A 16,315-nucleotide genomic window follows, 5' to 3' on the forward strand; every position below is an offset into this window, starting at 1 on the left:
CGAGGCGAACCCAACTTAACTTACAATATCATAGTCTCGTTAAACTAAACATTTATTTTATCGAGCAGCTAAATAGTAAGAGTTCGTGCTGCTCGGCTATTACTACTCCTCCTGATATCTCTAGGCTTGTTCTCCTCCGGAAGCCTCCCCGGATCCGTAGACTATGATGTAGTCTACGCCTTCAACACCTCCTGAGAGGTCTGGTTCCTCGTAGCCGATGATCTCGGCTCCTTCATTGCTGTCGTAGTCCTCCTCCAGATGGTTCAGACAATCTAAGCATGGGGTTTAAGAGTGGTATGAGTACGAGCGTACTCAACAAGTTCATTATCGATAAGAGGTGTTTTATGCACTAGCTACGATATTAGACCAGAAAGTCTAATACCAATGCAAGTTTTGATAAACATTTCTTCAAGAGATTGCTTTTATTTCAAAGAGCTATGTCCGTCAGCCTTCACCGGTTTACTAGAACTTCATGGAGCTCCTTTCCGGCCGCGTTCGCAGTTCCTCAATCCCGGAACAGGGAGTGACAGGTCACAGTTCTTTACACTCTGCAGAGGTGTGTTGCTTTACCCATAAGAGATCTTAACCTTGGTGCCAACCGGGCAGCTTTCCGTCCACACTTCCTTTGGTGTGAGGCCCGGTATAAGGTCTAGCCAATCATGTTCCTCCGCTACCTCGAACACCCACCCTTTGTTGCATGCCCCGACCACGGGTCCTCGCCGGTCCCATTATTCCCGTAATTTCGGGGTGGACCCCGACCACGACGACGATGCGGGATCGAACCAAACTCCTTCGCCGGTAGCTGCAACCCATCATAGACCGCAATACCGTGGGGACTTAGAATGGGTTCCCCACCCACAAGTTGTTCCGCAAGCCGCAACCGCTACGGTATGCATAGCATAACCGTGGGGACTTAGAATGGGTTCCCCACCCACAAGTTGCTCCGCAAGATACAACCGCTACGGTGGCGCATCCGTTGATGAACGAGAGGTGGAAACACTTTTGACTACTCCGTCCCACTCCGGATCTTATGGTTAACACGGATATTACGGCACAAGAATCATGGCGACGATTGTTGTTTAATCCTAGATGGATATAAACCCGTGCAATGGAACCTCCACCATATCAACACAATCCATGGTTCCATTGCCCACCACATAGTCATATTCATAGTTATGAAAGTAGTGGTTTTGATTTTTATGCATTAGTGATAACCATAATACTTTGCAAGTAATTTGATAGAAATAATCAAATGACATGAGCAAGTGATGAACTTGCCTGAACACTGCAAAGTTCTGCAGTTGGAAGGTATGGACTGACCCTTGTCCTCTTGTTCTGAAAAATAGCATCATTGTCCGATAAGGGCAATGGTTAAAGAAGCAATTATGCATGATTCCATTTTTAGGGTTTGTTCCCCCCTTCCGATATCGTTATTATTTCATGTAAGAGGTTAATACTAAGAATGATTTGGGGATACTTGTTTAAGAGTAAAATACTACCTTGAAATGTTGTCAAGGTGTTTTTGAAGTCCAAATGCATTAATGGACTTATTTTCATTATTGAAAATAATATGTGTGATTTAAATCATTATTTAAATCATCAAATTAAGATTCATTCTTATTTGTCTTCAAAAATTCTCTTTGATATTTTATTTAGTTAGAGAATTTTATGTTGATCTATTTTCATATTTTTTATTATTTTTTTAGAGCTATTTAACATTTCTTACATAATTTCAAAGTTTACGTATTTCTTGGAATTAGGAAATGACCTAAATGCCCTTGGGCCCCACCTGTCAGGGTGGCCCAACGGGTTAGGTCGCACCCGAGCCACCCTTTGGGCTCGGTCGGCCCATTCGTTCTCTCCCCTTTCCTCGCGCAGAAACCCTAATCTCTCTCTTGCTCTCGCGACACCGTGGTCGCCTCGCCGTCGCCGAATTATTCCGACCCCCACCGGCCGTCCCCGCCGGCGAGATCGGACGCAATCGAACGGCCGCACGACGGCGCGTCGATTGGTCCGCGCCGATCTGTGTTTCCTCGCCGCCACCGCTCTTCCCCAACATCTCTGCGACATGGCCGAGGTTTTCCGCGGCCACCTCGTCGCAGCCGTGGATCCTGACGCCGTGGCGTGGACGTGTGCCCCGCCGTGGTTGCGCTGGAGCCCCGCGCCTCGGCGACCGCCTGGCTTGGCCGCGGCTTGGTGCTGCCGTGGCCGGTCCGTGCCGCCGTGCCGCCATGGCACGCTGTAGTCTTCTTGCTCCGGGTAAGTGTTCCGCCACCCTCTTTCTCCTGTGCCTCTCTTCTTCCTCCTCCGGTATCCCTGGCCATGGCTTCCCTCCTTGTGGAGGTGCTGGCCGTGCTCGGCTCTTGCTTATTGTTCTTTGTTATTACCATGCTTCTGTGCTACCTAGCGATTTCTGTTTATTGTAATTTCTGGCTGTGGCCCTCCTGTGATTGCTCATGAGCATCCAGTGATGCTCATGGCCTACTGGCATGCTCCTATTCTTTTTACTGTCACTTGGGCCTACGGTGTGTGCGTAATCTTGTCCCTGGCTTGATTGTGGTGGTTAATCCTTGCATATTTGCAAGTGCCGGTGCCTGCAGGCTAGTTCATTGAGTTCAGATTCATGATTATGCTCATTTGAGCATTCATTGGCTTAGCAATGTGATTCTGTGATGAATTGATAAGTGCTTTTCTTGTGTATTATGATCCTTGGGTTCATCAAGCCTTTGATGTGCTTCGGATACAATTATAAAGCCTGATGCCCTTATCTGTGATGCAATTGTTCAGTTATTTAATTATCTGTTCATGTGTTAATTGCTTAGAATGAGTTCTAATATGCAGTAGCATGCTTTAACAAGCTTCTGGTGCTCATATGATCACCAGTTGCTTGTATCAGCTGCTCTTTGGTGTCTGTGCCTCACTGTTACTCACATGTGTATCACACGAGCCTGGCACGATGTGTGCTGTAGCTTGCTTAAGCATCAATTGATGCCTGTCATGATCCATTTGATCATTTGCAAGACCCTGGTGCCTCAATTGCTTTTCTGTTTCATTTATTTGTTTATCCTTGCTTGATTAGATGGATAAATGATGTGAACTGTGATTCAGTGATGATCATCTCAATGAATTTGTTAGGGCTAGCGAGGATGCCAACCACTGGTTGTGTACCCTAGCCCTCCTTACGAACCCTACTTTGGGTGATGATATCTCGTGCATGGTTTCTTTGTTGGAATTGGTTAAGTGGTTGAGGTGATCCTGGCGGTATTCATGTGCTTTGCCCTGATGGCTCCCCTTTGTTTGGTGGCTTTCTCGTGATGGATAAATGCTCACCGGCTAGTCACTTAGTGAATTTCCGGTAGCTTTGATGTTGATACTTAGGATCGGCACATGGTGCCGGGCAATCTGATGGTGTAGCTAGGTCAATAGGTGCTTTGTGATTCGGATTGGCTGCAAGGAATAAATCCATGCTGGATTTCTCTGGCTTTGACACTGTGTTGTCATAACCAGTGTTCCCTGGTTTATTTTCCTTTTAGCCTTGGTTGTACTTGCTGGCACCAATTGGTTTAGTAACCAAATGATGATACACCCAGGGTTTTCTACCCTTCTTTGCTCCTGTGATGCAAGCATGCTTAATTATGAGCAAGATATGATCTTGCTCGAGCTCTTGTGTGGTATACCTCACTCCAGCTCCTAGAATTAAGTGTTGTTGTAGAGGATTGCTTCGTGATGCTTGGTTTGCTTGCCCTTCTCCTCCTTACAAGCTTGTGGTGCTTTACTCCATCTCGGTACTTGCTCACAGTGACAGTTCTTGGTGAAAGCGTCCCTGGATGATTTCTGGTGGCTTGTTGTTCTTCCTGTTCTAAGTGTTCTTGGTGTTCTTGGTGAACTTACCACTGCTGCTTGCCGATGACTGAACAAATGGCTAGGGTTTGGGCTCTGAAAAGGTTATATATGATGCTTCTATGCTCTCCCTGGTCGACAGCTTGGCCTGGTCACTTTGGTGACTCACTGATGATGTGTGAGTGTGTTGTGCCACATGCACATCCAGTGACTTGGTGTTGAGCATGCACACATGCTTTGTGTGTCTTTGCTAGTGTGTATGTGTGTACCAAATCCTGTGAACTTGGCTTGGAGAGGATCAGCTCGGCAGCTGATCATATCCCCTCCATTTGCTTTATTTTTTAACTTTGCCAAGTGGCTTTGCCACTTGGCTTACTTGTTTTGCTTTGTTTTGTGCAGGGATCATCAATTGAGCAAAATGGACATGGAATTCATCAAATACAAGATCAAGTGAAGATGATCTTGTAGTAATTAGACTAGGATCATTAACTTGTAATTTTTCTTTATTTTTCTTTCTTCTATTCTGCCATTTATGTAATGTGTTGTATTATTCAGTTATTTCACTTATGAATATTGTAATGACAATGTATCTTGTGTGTTATTCAATAAAGCTCAAAGTTTTCCCTAATGAGCTTTACTTTATTATAATTGTTCATCTTGTTTATTATTGATTATTTACTTAATGAATTTCCTCAATTGAATTATTTAAGGTAATTATTTAATGTTTGAATTTTAAAATTCAAATTCAACCTTGGTTTGAATTCAACCATGTCATATCATTTATAATTCAATCAAGCAAACTCTCCCCTCTCTTCTCAAAACCCTAAACTAGTGAAGTGAGATGCAAGTTTGTCGCACTCTCGAAACCCTAACCCTGTAAGGTGTCGAGAGAGAAACTTGTCCCCCTTCGATGCAGTTTTTGTTTAAAAGCGCGAAATTTCCCCAGAATTTACTATGCAATGCACATCCCTTTCTAAAATCTACCCCTCGATCGTCTCTAAACCTGGGACATTACAACCTATTAGGTTTTTCTAACTTACCAGAACTGCCCCTGAGCAAAGAAAAAGAAAAAAAAATACCAATGCTTTTTAGCTATTCTCGTGCCCAACCATTCGTGCTCTCTGTTCCGTGAGGAAGGACATGGCGGCGCCCCCAGTCCCGCGCCCGCAGCTAGATACGATGCCGGCGAGCCAATCCCGGTAGCTCCCCGCCTCTTCGCCACTCTCCCGTTCCCGGCCGCCAGTCTCTCGTCTATGACGCTAGTCCTCCGTTCCCAACTGTCGCTAAACCTAGCGGCCGTCTCTGCTCGCCCCCACACTCACGTGCTTCAAGGAGATGAATTTGGTGCATTTGAGTGTGAGAACCATGATGTTTTGCCATATGTATTTGACGTATTGTGATCTGAACTATTTTGGTGGTCTTTTGGTGGTTAAAACCATTATGTATTGCTGCTGAACATATATCTTATATTGTCCATTTTGTATTGAAAGGCTGCTGAAATATAGTCAAAATCTTGCGGAACTGCTGCCCATTGGTTGCTGAATAGGTTTTGTTGGAATGTTCTCAAATGGTGCTGAATGATGCTCAAGCCGTGCTAAATGGATTGCATTTGCATGTGAAAAGGTAAGGGTATCTATGTCTTTTTGTGAGAAAGTTAGTCCTAGTTAGTCACTAGTGGTACTTTGACATGAAAACCTGAAAAGTGTGGTATTTTGGCACTTCGATTTTGAAGTGTGATATTTTGGAGCTCTTCGTGTGGTATTTTGGCTATTCTCTCATGGAACATCTAGCTGCCTTATGAGATGCATTTTAAGTAATAAAGACAGAGGTTATTAGGTATAGATTCTCCGCACATCAGCGATTTTTCTACGAAAAACAGGCTTGCTAGAATGCAAATCAAGCCGTTGAAAATTAGCCTTAACGCGCCATATTTACTTAGCTGGGCAATCAGATACGCTATGAATCTTCACCTTGTACTCCCTCGACGCCTAAGTCTATGAAGTTTTAGCTATTGGATAGGTTCACTCACTTATGTTGTAGCTAGTCTATTTTTAGTGTGCAGACTCACTTCTTTTTGTTTGAATCTAGCCTTCTTCAAAAGTATAAATATCTTATATTAGTGCTTTGAAACGCACCCGACATGCACGACCCATGAGAAGATTATATTCACCGCATCTATTGCGGCCCCTATCTCGGGAGCCGCAGCGTGGGAATTTTTGGGCCAACCCATTTCTTTTCTAGCAGATTCTACCATCGCACGATTTTTCAGTTTTACCCATCATTCTTTCTGTTTTTTTTTTCAAATTCAACATTTTTACAAACTCTTTTCAACTTTGAACATTTTAAAAATTTGAACCTTTTCAACTTTGAACTTGTTTTTTGATTTGAATTTTTTAAAATTTGAACATTATTAAATTTTGATTTTTTTATGTCTGAACATTGTTTCAGATTTGAGCTTTTTAAAATTTTGGCATTTTTGTAATTCTGAACATTTTTTTAATCTTAATTTTCTGTTGAATTTGAACTTTTTTGAACATTTTTTAAGCTAAAATTTTTCGAATATAAAATTTTAAAATTTTGAACATCTTTAAGATTTAAGCAGTTTTTAATCTAAATAAAAATAAAAAACTGAATTACAGGAACGAGAAGACAATTGATGTTAGTTCGGGCGTGCCAGAAATGTAAACAAAGAAAAAACTACCGAACAGGTATGGATCTGGCCCATTTAAGCCATGTGAGAAAGAAGCTCGATGTTCAGATACGGTCTCGCCGCTTTAGGGCGGTGGGTGAGTATAGCTCCCCGACCCATGTGACCCAACTGCGTACAGATACGACAACTCACTTTGGATGTGTAGCCCACATGGGAGGGCTCAAGGTTCAAACAGTTTGCACAAAACACCCTAGAGTCAGCAATTGGGCTGGTCACATAGTTACTCGAGAATATCGGCCGGTGGTAGTCCCCAAAGGCCAAATGAGGGTTCAAAATCAGAATGTCCAGCCTGCCGTTGATCTCAAACATATTCCAGATTAAAGAAAATGAATTTCGGATCGTAATCAAATCGCGAAACCTGATAATCAGCCTTTTGAAAATTATTACCAATAAAGATGCGTGAAAGGAGACAAATTTAATGTCATAGAAATCAATGTTTTTCTTCCAAAAATAGACAATCCACGTCACCCTCCAACAGCTTTCTTGCAGGTACCTTTGCAACCGCATAATTTATCACCGGACTAACGTTCGGCGGCAAGGTGTGGATTCTATTGCTAGGATTAGAATGATGCAGAACTGTGCTAGAATAATTATGAGGAAGGCCAAACTTAGCTAGCTCCAAAGCAGAGGAGCCATCAAAAGCTCCAGCTTTCAGTTTGTTCAGAGAAGGTTTAAGAATAATCTTTCAAAAACACCTTGCGCGTAATTTTTCCCCTGTCCATAGAAACCCAAGAACCATCATTTAGCGAACCAAACACGTAATCATCATGACAAAAACATGAGGCATATCCATCGCCACAAAAGAGAGAGAAAATGCAGTAAAATTCTACCTAGACGCTCCCTCTTAGAGAATAATAGAATGCCCCACTTTGTTGGAAGCTACGGAGAATCTGAAGCGGTGATCACTTAGTTTGGTCACATGAAAGCCAACAACAACACCAACCAAACAACATTCCAAAGCCACAAATGCCGACTCTTCGGAGAGAAAGAAGGAGGAAGAAAAGAACACAACCAAAAGGAACTCCTTGGCTATGGAGAGGGAGAGAAATGGACTGAGAACTCGAAATGACGACGCACTTGCGCAGCCACGGCATGCTCGGGCGAGAAATCCCAAAGGAGGAGAACGTCCAACATGATTACCAACGCGAGGAATCTTTATGCCCGACCACGAGGGTGGTCAGGACGCCGAAGGGAGGATGGTTGCAGGCAGGAGAGGGAGCCATCTTGTGGTACCTTCGTCGTAGATAACGCTCCCCCGCTCATATAATGAGCGGCAGTACTCCCTTTTTTTCGAAAAGGGGGAAAAATCGCCCCAGCTTCTGCATCCAAAGGATGCACACGGCTTTTTATTAGATTATTCGCAAACCTTACAAAAAGTAATACAAAAAATCAACCTCGAAGCCACCTCACTAGACCTACAGTGGGATGAATGGGGTGACAATACACCAACTGACATCATCCAAAAACCAAATGCCTTCCCAAACCGCCCAATAGCAGGTGAGAAGCACATCCAGTCAAGCAGACTCTCCGCGCATGCCAACGCACACGCCACAGAAGTTGCTACCGCCGTCTTCCTCGACTCCATCTTCAAGAGAGATCATCGCATTAACCTTGCAAGACCTGCCGTCGATGCCACCATGACGCTAGACGGCCCCGCCATCCTGCACGCGTCCAGCAGACCTCGCCCGTCTTCGACACCCCGCAGCTCCACGCCGCTGAGAATCATCAACGACAACGAGGTAGATGAACACCACACCACCAAGATCCACCTCCATCTAGCCGCTGCTCCAAAAACGATGCCCCAAGAGGTAGAACGACGCATGGAGCGCCGTCATCGTCCGATCCTGGTTGGATCTAGAGTTTCCCCCGGAGCAGCACGAGTGAATAGCCGCAGTACTCCCTAACAGCGTGCTGAAGAACTTGAGTTTCAACCATTTTGGGGCATGTTAAGATCGGTTTAGATTAGGTGACATGCATAATGTGCAGGTACGCGGAGCCGACAATGCATATATGTATAGTAATCAGCTAATTAAATATAGTACTTCCTCTAGTCACTTTTAACTGACTTAGATTTAGTACAAAATTATACTAAATCCAAATCACTTAAAACGGATCGGAGGGAGTACATAAAAAGATGAGGCAACCTCAAAGCCTAAACCCTAGCGTCTTAATAACTTGTTAATGAGGACGCGCGGCTAGCGCGGTGGCTAGGCTTGGCAGTGGCCAGCCTGCCCGCCTGAGATCGATTCCCATGAGGGACGATTTTCTGGTGTCTCATAGGGGCTCGCCTGTAGAATAAAATCCCCTCCACACATATGTGCCACAACTACTAGCTCCTAGGGACACCCAAATTATGTGTGCTGTGTGTATAGTTCTAGAATCTAGCTTGTGCACTAGTGGTGTGCGTGTGTGTGTTGTGAGTGTGGTGTTGAGTTAGTGCATAAGTTCAGATGCTACAGCTGTAACACAGATCGAGGGGTCTCAAAAAAAAAAAAAAAAAAAAAACTTGTTAACGTTTCAAATGCACGTACTCTTACTCTTACAAGACACGTGCAGACGCGAAGTAGGTGAGGTTCAAGCTAAGGTGCTGCCAGTGCCAGGTCACTCGTCGTGGAGTCGTCATGGGTGCGTGCAACTCATGGCGGCATGGGCTTGACTTCACACGAGCGCCACACGGGTGTGGGATATGGACATATGGTCAACGATCGAGCCAAACAAATCTCACCCGCCCTGGCGCGCCGTTTGTGATTTGACCTCAGATTAGCTATCAGTTAACGCAATATTTTTAGGAAACACTTGCGTTCGGCCGACCGAACAGAGAAAAAGATCGGTCGTTCCATGGTCTCCCGACGCGTCACCGTTTCTAGTGGACCCACGCACCACATGCCTTATCTCCTAACCTTATCTTCTCTACCGATGAGTTCCTCCATTCCTTTCTTGTCCACCACAAATCCTTGCCTGCCTCTTCTCTGCGGGGGAGTTCTACGGGGATACAGCAAGGCCGACCATGCTTCTTCGCTGGCGAGAGGTCGCCCTGCTACCCCCCCCTGCCCGCCGCCCCAGCGAGGACGTCCTGCTTCTCCCATGTCTCGAAGCTGCAGGGGCTTCGCGGCTGCACATCGATGGCGTGAGGTGAGGGGATTCCAGACGCAGCTGATACGGCAAGTCGGCGCCGCCACAGTAGTGTGTCGCGCCGCCACGAGCTATCTCACACCGCCGCGTCAAAGACCGACTGCCTCCCGTCGCAACCGCACCAAGACGACGATGCACTGCAAATCGACCACCCCTCAAGTGATGCGGCAAGGCGGCGAAGCCTGTTGCAAACTGGGGCAGCAAGGGGCCACGACCTCTCACCAGATGTAAGTTTGCAAAGGGATTTCCTCCTGGGGAGATTCTCATGTTGAATTTGTTAAAAATTGTTGGATTTGTTTGAGATTATTGTAGGAAATGTCTCTGTAATTTGTTGTAAAATGATTTCCACCGTGGGAACTTCCTAATGTTTACATATTTATTAAATTATTTTTGTTGTTTTCCTTGATAATTATTGTGGAAAATGTCCTTGTAATTTGTTGTAAATTGATTTCCACCGTGGGAACTTCCTAATGTTTACATATTTAATTTATTTTGTTGTTTTCCTTAATAATTATTGTGGAAAATGTCCCTGTAATTTGTTGTAAAGTGATTCCCACCGTGGGAATTCCTAATGTTTACATATTTAAATTATTTTGTTGTTTTCCTTGATAATTATTGTGGAAAATGTCTCTGCAATTTGTTATAAAGTGATTCCCACCGTGGGAATTCCTAAAGTTTACATATTTAAACTATTTTGTTGTTTTCCTTGATAATTATTGTAGAAAATGTCTCTGTATTTTGTTGTAAAGTGATTTCTCACGGGGGGGGGGGGGGGGGGGGTGAAATCTGATGTGAAAATTGTTGATTTCTTTTGTTGGATTCATTGTTGATTATTGCTGTAAACTTCTTTGTAATTGTTGTAAAGTGATTTCCACGGGAGAAATTATAATGTTAGTTTGTTAGTAGTATTCTTTTTGGGAATTAGTGGCCATTTGTTGTGTTTTTTTTTTTCTTGCAATGCTACAGTTTTTTCAACCGATCGGACTATTATTTTTCTTCGCGAAAGATCGGACTATTCAATGTATTGTGAGGGTGAACAGACCTTCCACGCCGAGGTCCACCTTCGCAGTATCTCTGGCAGGGAAAGCGACATTTCCTGGCATACGAAAGCGACGTTTCAGGAAAGAAGAATCCAACGGACACGGTGGGCTGATCCAACGGCAGACGGGACAACCGATTTCCCCTCCCGGATCAGTCGCCCGACGCCTAGCACGGCCCATATTTTTACGCCACCGAAGTTAGAAACGGCGTCACACACACTCGCGCATGCATAACATGTCCCTCCTGTTCCTTTTTTTGAGGTAAACACAATATATATATATATATATATATATATATATATATATAAGCATATATATATATATATATATATATATATAAAAGCACGCAAGCCGCCTCATTAAAAACCTTCCAGTCCCCTTAGGTACCCTGGTAAGGAAAAGAGTGCGTCTGAAACTTGCTGCTCCAACATCAAAGTTTGGTTACATCGTTTATGAGGCTATTAAGAAGAAAGCTAGGAGGATCACTATCCCAACTACAAGAAACTTTAGTAGAGAAGCACTCTCTAGCTAATTCATGGGCAACTTCGTTGGCTTCTCTTGGACAATGCTGGAACGTGACACTTCCAATCAGCGATGCCAAATCCACACAATCTGCAAAGATGGCTGAAGCTTCACCCCACCATACTTCACCACCCGAACAAGCTTGAATGACTTCAGTTGAATCAGATTCAATTTGAATATTATGACAACCAAGACGGTTAGCCAGGGCCAAACCCTCACGAACTGCCAAAGCTTCTGATGCATATGCAGATGCTACATTGGGTAAGAAGATAGTAGATGCCGCCACAAACCTTCCATTCGAGTCACGAGCCACTGCTCCCACCGATCCTGCATGGTTATCAGATTGAAAGGATCCATCAACATTCACCTTAATTTGTGTATGGCTTGGTTTTTCCCATAAAGGTCGAGGTCCATTAACCTTCGCCATAGCTTTCGCCGCATTAGCTGTAATAGACAGAATAGACATTTTGCATTGTGATATAGGAGGGACTGTTTCATCATGTGTGCGTCGCCGACGTATCCACCAAAGGTACCAGCACGCGACGGCAATCGTTTCCTTCTGTCCCATATTATCAAACCACAGCGACATAATGTCTTTCTCGCGCATAAGGTGTTCTAGAACTGCAGAACCCGACCTGTCAATTAAGGATGCATCTACTATGACATTCTCTAAACCCAGGTCTCTCCAAATCTGCTGGGCGGAACCACAATGAAACAAGAGATGTAAAATATCTTCAGGAGCATTATTGCAAACTGGGCACTGTCCACTATTTCCAACATGGCGATTAGCAAGAATAGATTTCAGAGGGAGGATACCATGCAGAGCCCTCCAAACGAAGATCTTGATTTTACTCGGGATCTTCAATCGCCAAACAGATTTCCATACAGGGTTTAGAGCCGAAGAACCTGGCAAAGCAAGCTGAGCCGCTCTGGGACCGAAACTATGCTTCCACTGTAAATGATAGCCTGACCGTACCGTGTATCTCCCATGATTATTGTAAGCCCAAGCAATGAAGTCATCGAACCCCTGATTATGCAGTGGTATTTCTAGAATTCGTCGCACATCAACTTCAAAGAATAAACTCCTCAATAGCTCCTCATCCCAAGCTCCAGTAACAGGATCAATTAATTCAGACACCTTAGTATAAACCCCGCCGCCTCTAGGAGTAATAATCCGCCTATTCGTGCTAGAGGGAATCCACGGGTCTGAGTAGATATTAATATTCTCTCCATTGCCAACTCTCCAAATTGAACCCCTTTTAAAAGTAGGAATAGCAGCAACTAAACTTTGCCACATGAAAGATGATCCAGTCTTTGGCCCAGCCTTCAATATATCCCCATGCGGGTAGTATTTAGTTTTAAGGATCGTCGCACAGAACGAATTGGGGGAAGTAATAAGTCTCCATATTTGTTTAGCTAGCATCGCCAAGTTAAAGCAATGGAAATCCCTAAATCCCATGCCACCCTCACTTTTTGGATAACACATCTTCCACCATGCCATCCAGTGCATTTTGTTGCTATTTTCGTCATCGCCCCACCAGAATTGTGATATGGCATCGGTCATCTTTTTGCAAATCCCTTTAGGTATCTGAAAGACTGACATCGCATATACAGGGATGGCCTGTGCAACGGCCTTCAGCAAAATTTCTTTTCCACCAATAGACAAGATCTTCTCTCGCCATCCATTAATACGCTGGATTATCCTTTCAATAAAATGTACAAAGCAATCACTTCTATCTGCTCCAACTAGAGCTGGGAGTCCCAAATACTTATCAGATAAAGCTTCAAAATCTGTCAATATATTCAATCATAGAATGAAAATAAAGAATAATTTGCCTTTGGCAAATCAAAATCTGCCCCGTGCGGCACAATATAGAAAATAGGTACCGATAAAACAATAACACCAAACAAAAAATATATTAAATCACCAAAAAGCCACCACATGCAAGTGCAGCGTGCTGCTGTGTGCCCCTGCCTAGTTTGAAACTTATGAATCAAACTATAATATTGTGAATCGACTAGCAATTTATATTATTTATTTAGCCATTCTTTTTTGCATAAAAATTAGTGCAAAAAAAATTTAAGTGTGCCCACCCTCAAGTTTTTTCCTGCGTCCGCCACTGCATCGCATCGCAGTCCAAAGGTCCCGGATCGCCGGGTCGGCTGCCTGCCAGCCAGCCAGATTGGTCCATGCGGCGCCGTTGCGCGCGTACCGACCTCATGCTCACCCCTACATGATCACACCACACGCCCCGGCTGCTTTCTGTGGAGACGGTAGACTCTCCATCCTCGAAGGAGACGGAGCAATAAACAAACAATATATAACTCCAGCTAACGAGCGCAATCCTGATACGTCATCCCTTGCGTTAGTAATAACAAAATGTCGTTTCTCAGTGTGATAGTGCAATAGCCGCCATGCCTCTTTATTTGATGCTGTTGAGATGATAGCCACCGTGCCTATAAATACAAGCGCCCATACCAAACCAGATCATATCGACTGCAAGCCAACCAAGTTACACAGTATCATAAGAGTGCAGCCAGAGATCCAATCCTTCCTTGTCATTGCCATCGCATCGATCGATCCATCTTCATCTCGGCTCTGAACACAGGGGGAAGGAATTAGCTTTGTCATCAAGCAGAGATGGGATCCATGGGAGCGGCGGAGAGGCCACACGCTGTGTGCCTGCCGTACCCGGCGCAGGGCCACATCACCCCGATGCTCAACGTCGCCAAGCTGCTCCACGCCCGGGGCTTCGATGTCACCTTCGTGAACACCGAGTACAACCAGGCTCGCCTAGTCCGGTCCCGCGGCCCCGCCGCGGTGGCCGGGGTCCCGGGCTTCCGCTTCGCAACCATCCCCGACGGCCTGCCGCAATCCGACGACGACGACGTCACGCAGGACATCCCGGCGCTCTGCAAGTCCACCACGGAGACCTGCCTCGGCCCCTTCCGCCGCGTTCTGGCAGAGCTCAACGCCGATACGGCACACCCGCCCGTTACCTGCGTGATCTCCGACGTCGTCATGGGGTTCTCCATGGAGGTCGCCAAGGAGCTCGGCCTCACCTACGTCCAGCTCTGGACCGCCAGCGCCATCAGCTACCTCGGCTACCGCCACTACCGCCTCCTCATGAAGCGTGGCCTCGCCCCACTCAAAGGTACATGAGTGCGCACGTCAGGCATTTATCGAACCCGTGCACATTCTGCCATTAACAGCTGCATGCTGTAGCTCTTATCTAATCTTATCTGCCTTTTACACGTGACGTGCAGATGTCGAGCAGCTGAAGAACGGATACCTTGACACGCCGGTGGACGACGTGCCGGGGCTGAGGGGCATGCGGCTGCGGGACTTCCCGACCTTCTTCCGCACCACGGACCCGGACGAGTACATGGTGCACTACGTCCTCAGAGAGACGGAGCGCACGGCGGGCGCGTCGGCCGTCATCCTCAACAGCCTCGACGAGCTGGAGGGCGAGGCGGTGGCGGCCATGGAAGCGCTCGGCCTGCCCAAGGTGTACGCGCTCGGCCCGCTCCCGCTCCTGGCGCGCGAGGAGCCTCCCACCGCGAGCTCCGCCATCAACCTCAGCCTGTGGAAGGAGCAGGACGGGTGCCTGGAGTGGCTCGACGGCAGGGCGCCCGGCTCCGTCGTCTACGTCAACTTCGGCAGCATCACCGTCATGACCAACGCGCAGATGGTGGAGTTCGCGTGGGGCCTAGCGCAGAGCGGGAGGCAGTTCGTGTGGGTCGTTCGCCGGGACCTCGTCAAGGGCGACGCGGCCGTGCTGCCCGAGGAGTTCCTGGCCGAGACGGCGGGGCGCGGGCTCATGCCGTCCTGGTGCCCGCAGCAGGAGGTGCTGGACCACCCCGCCGTTGGGGCCTTCCTCACGCACAGCGGCTGGAACTCCACCATGGAGAGCTTGTGTGGCGGCGTGCCCGTCATCAGCTGGCCCTTCTTCGCCGACCAGCAGACCAACTGCAGGTACCAGTGCCAACAGTGGGGGGTCGGCATGGAGATCGACAGCAACGTCCGGCGCGACGCCGTCGCCGGGCTCATCACGGAGATCATGGAAGGAGAGAAGGGCAAGGGGATGAGGAAGAGGGCGGTGGATTGGAAGGAGTGCGCTCGCAAGGCGGCCATGCCTGGCGGCTCCTCCCACGGCAACTTCGACGAGCTGGTCCGCGACGTGCTCCTGCCCAAGAACTAGAAGATCTCTCCGTTGTGATTATAGAACAGTATCTTGTTCAATTGCTTTGTATGTACTTCCTTCGATCCAAATAATTGATTCTGGATTGTCTAGATACGGATGTGTATGTATATGTATTTTAGCTCTAGATATATGCATATTTTAATGAAATTGAATCAATTAATTTGTATCGGATGGAGTATATCATTCGACGGTGGTGGATTCGAAACTGATCAGTGTTGCTGCGTAGAACTTTAAAAAAGTGGCTTGCTTACTCAATGTACGACTGCTCCTGGCATGTTGACTCTTTGCTGCTACATGACCTGCATTCGTTGCCTTGTTTTGCTACTCAAAACATGATTTCTTCGTCCATTTTTCTTTCTCTCTACATAGCATGCATTGTTTCACCTGGTGCAATTTTTCCAAAAATACATACACACGTTCTGAATACTCGTGCCAAGTCTCGGTAGCTAGAAAATGCAGTATATTTAAGCTATCAAAAATAAATATATTGATGTATATAAGGAAAGAGAACTCAGATTTTTGTGAGAATTTAATCTTTTTTATAGATCAAAATACAACATATGTTCTCCTTTTAATGTGTACCATACCTTCAGATTTTTTTTTGTATAAAAAGAGGTTGTTGACCTGGAGTAGCTAAAAAGAGGATCTGCAGCAACTCTCCAGGGCCTCGTCGCCATCCACCTGCCGCCCATGCATGGCCCTTGACCGAGGAGGAGGCATCCTTGACCGTGTACATCAATGGGGAGCTCGCGAGACAACTCATGAACGTCGAGGGCCCTGGGGGTGGAGGAGGAAGGGAGCGGGAGGCTGACGTCAGCCGGATTGCGCTCACCAACGGCCAAGCACCGGAGGAAGGAGCTACGAGC

At 46.2% G+C, this 16,315-nt stretch overlaps 1 protein-coding gene across 1 annotated transcript; it reads left to right on the forward strand.

Annotated features, from left to right (window-relative positions):
* The first annotated feature begins 13,679 nt into the window (after window positions 1-13,679).
* On the forward strand, window positions 13,680-15,615 carry LOC127305840 (7-deoxyloganetin glucosyltransferase). Its single transcript, XM_051336405.2, has 2 exons — window positions 13,680-14,399; window positions 14,512-15,615. The coding sequence occupies exons 1-2, from the start codon at window positions 13,886-13,888 to the stop codon at window positions 15,444-15,446; spliced, it is 1,449 nt and encodes a 482-aa protein (XP_051192365.1). The 5' UTR covers window positions 13,680-13,885; the 3' UTR covers window positions 15,447-15,615.
* Window positions 15,616-16,315: the final 700 nt, after the last annotated feature.

The sequence above is a fragment of the Lolium perenne genome, chromosome 6 (assembly GCF_019359855.2).
Source record: "Lolium perenne isolate Kyuss_39 chromosome 6, Kyuss_2.0, whole genome shotgun sequence".
Classification (NCBI taxonomy): domain Eukaryota; kingdom Viridiplantae; phylum Streptophyta; class Magnoliopsida; order Poales; family Poaceae; genus Lolium; species Lolium perenne.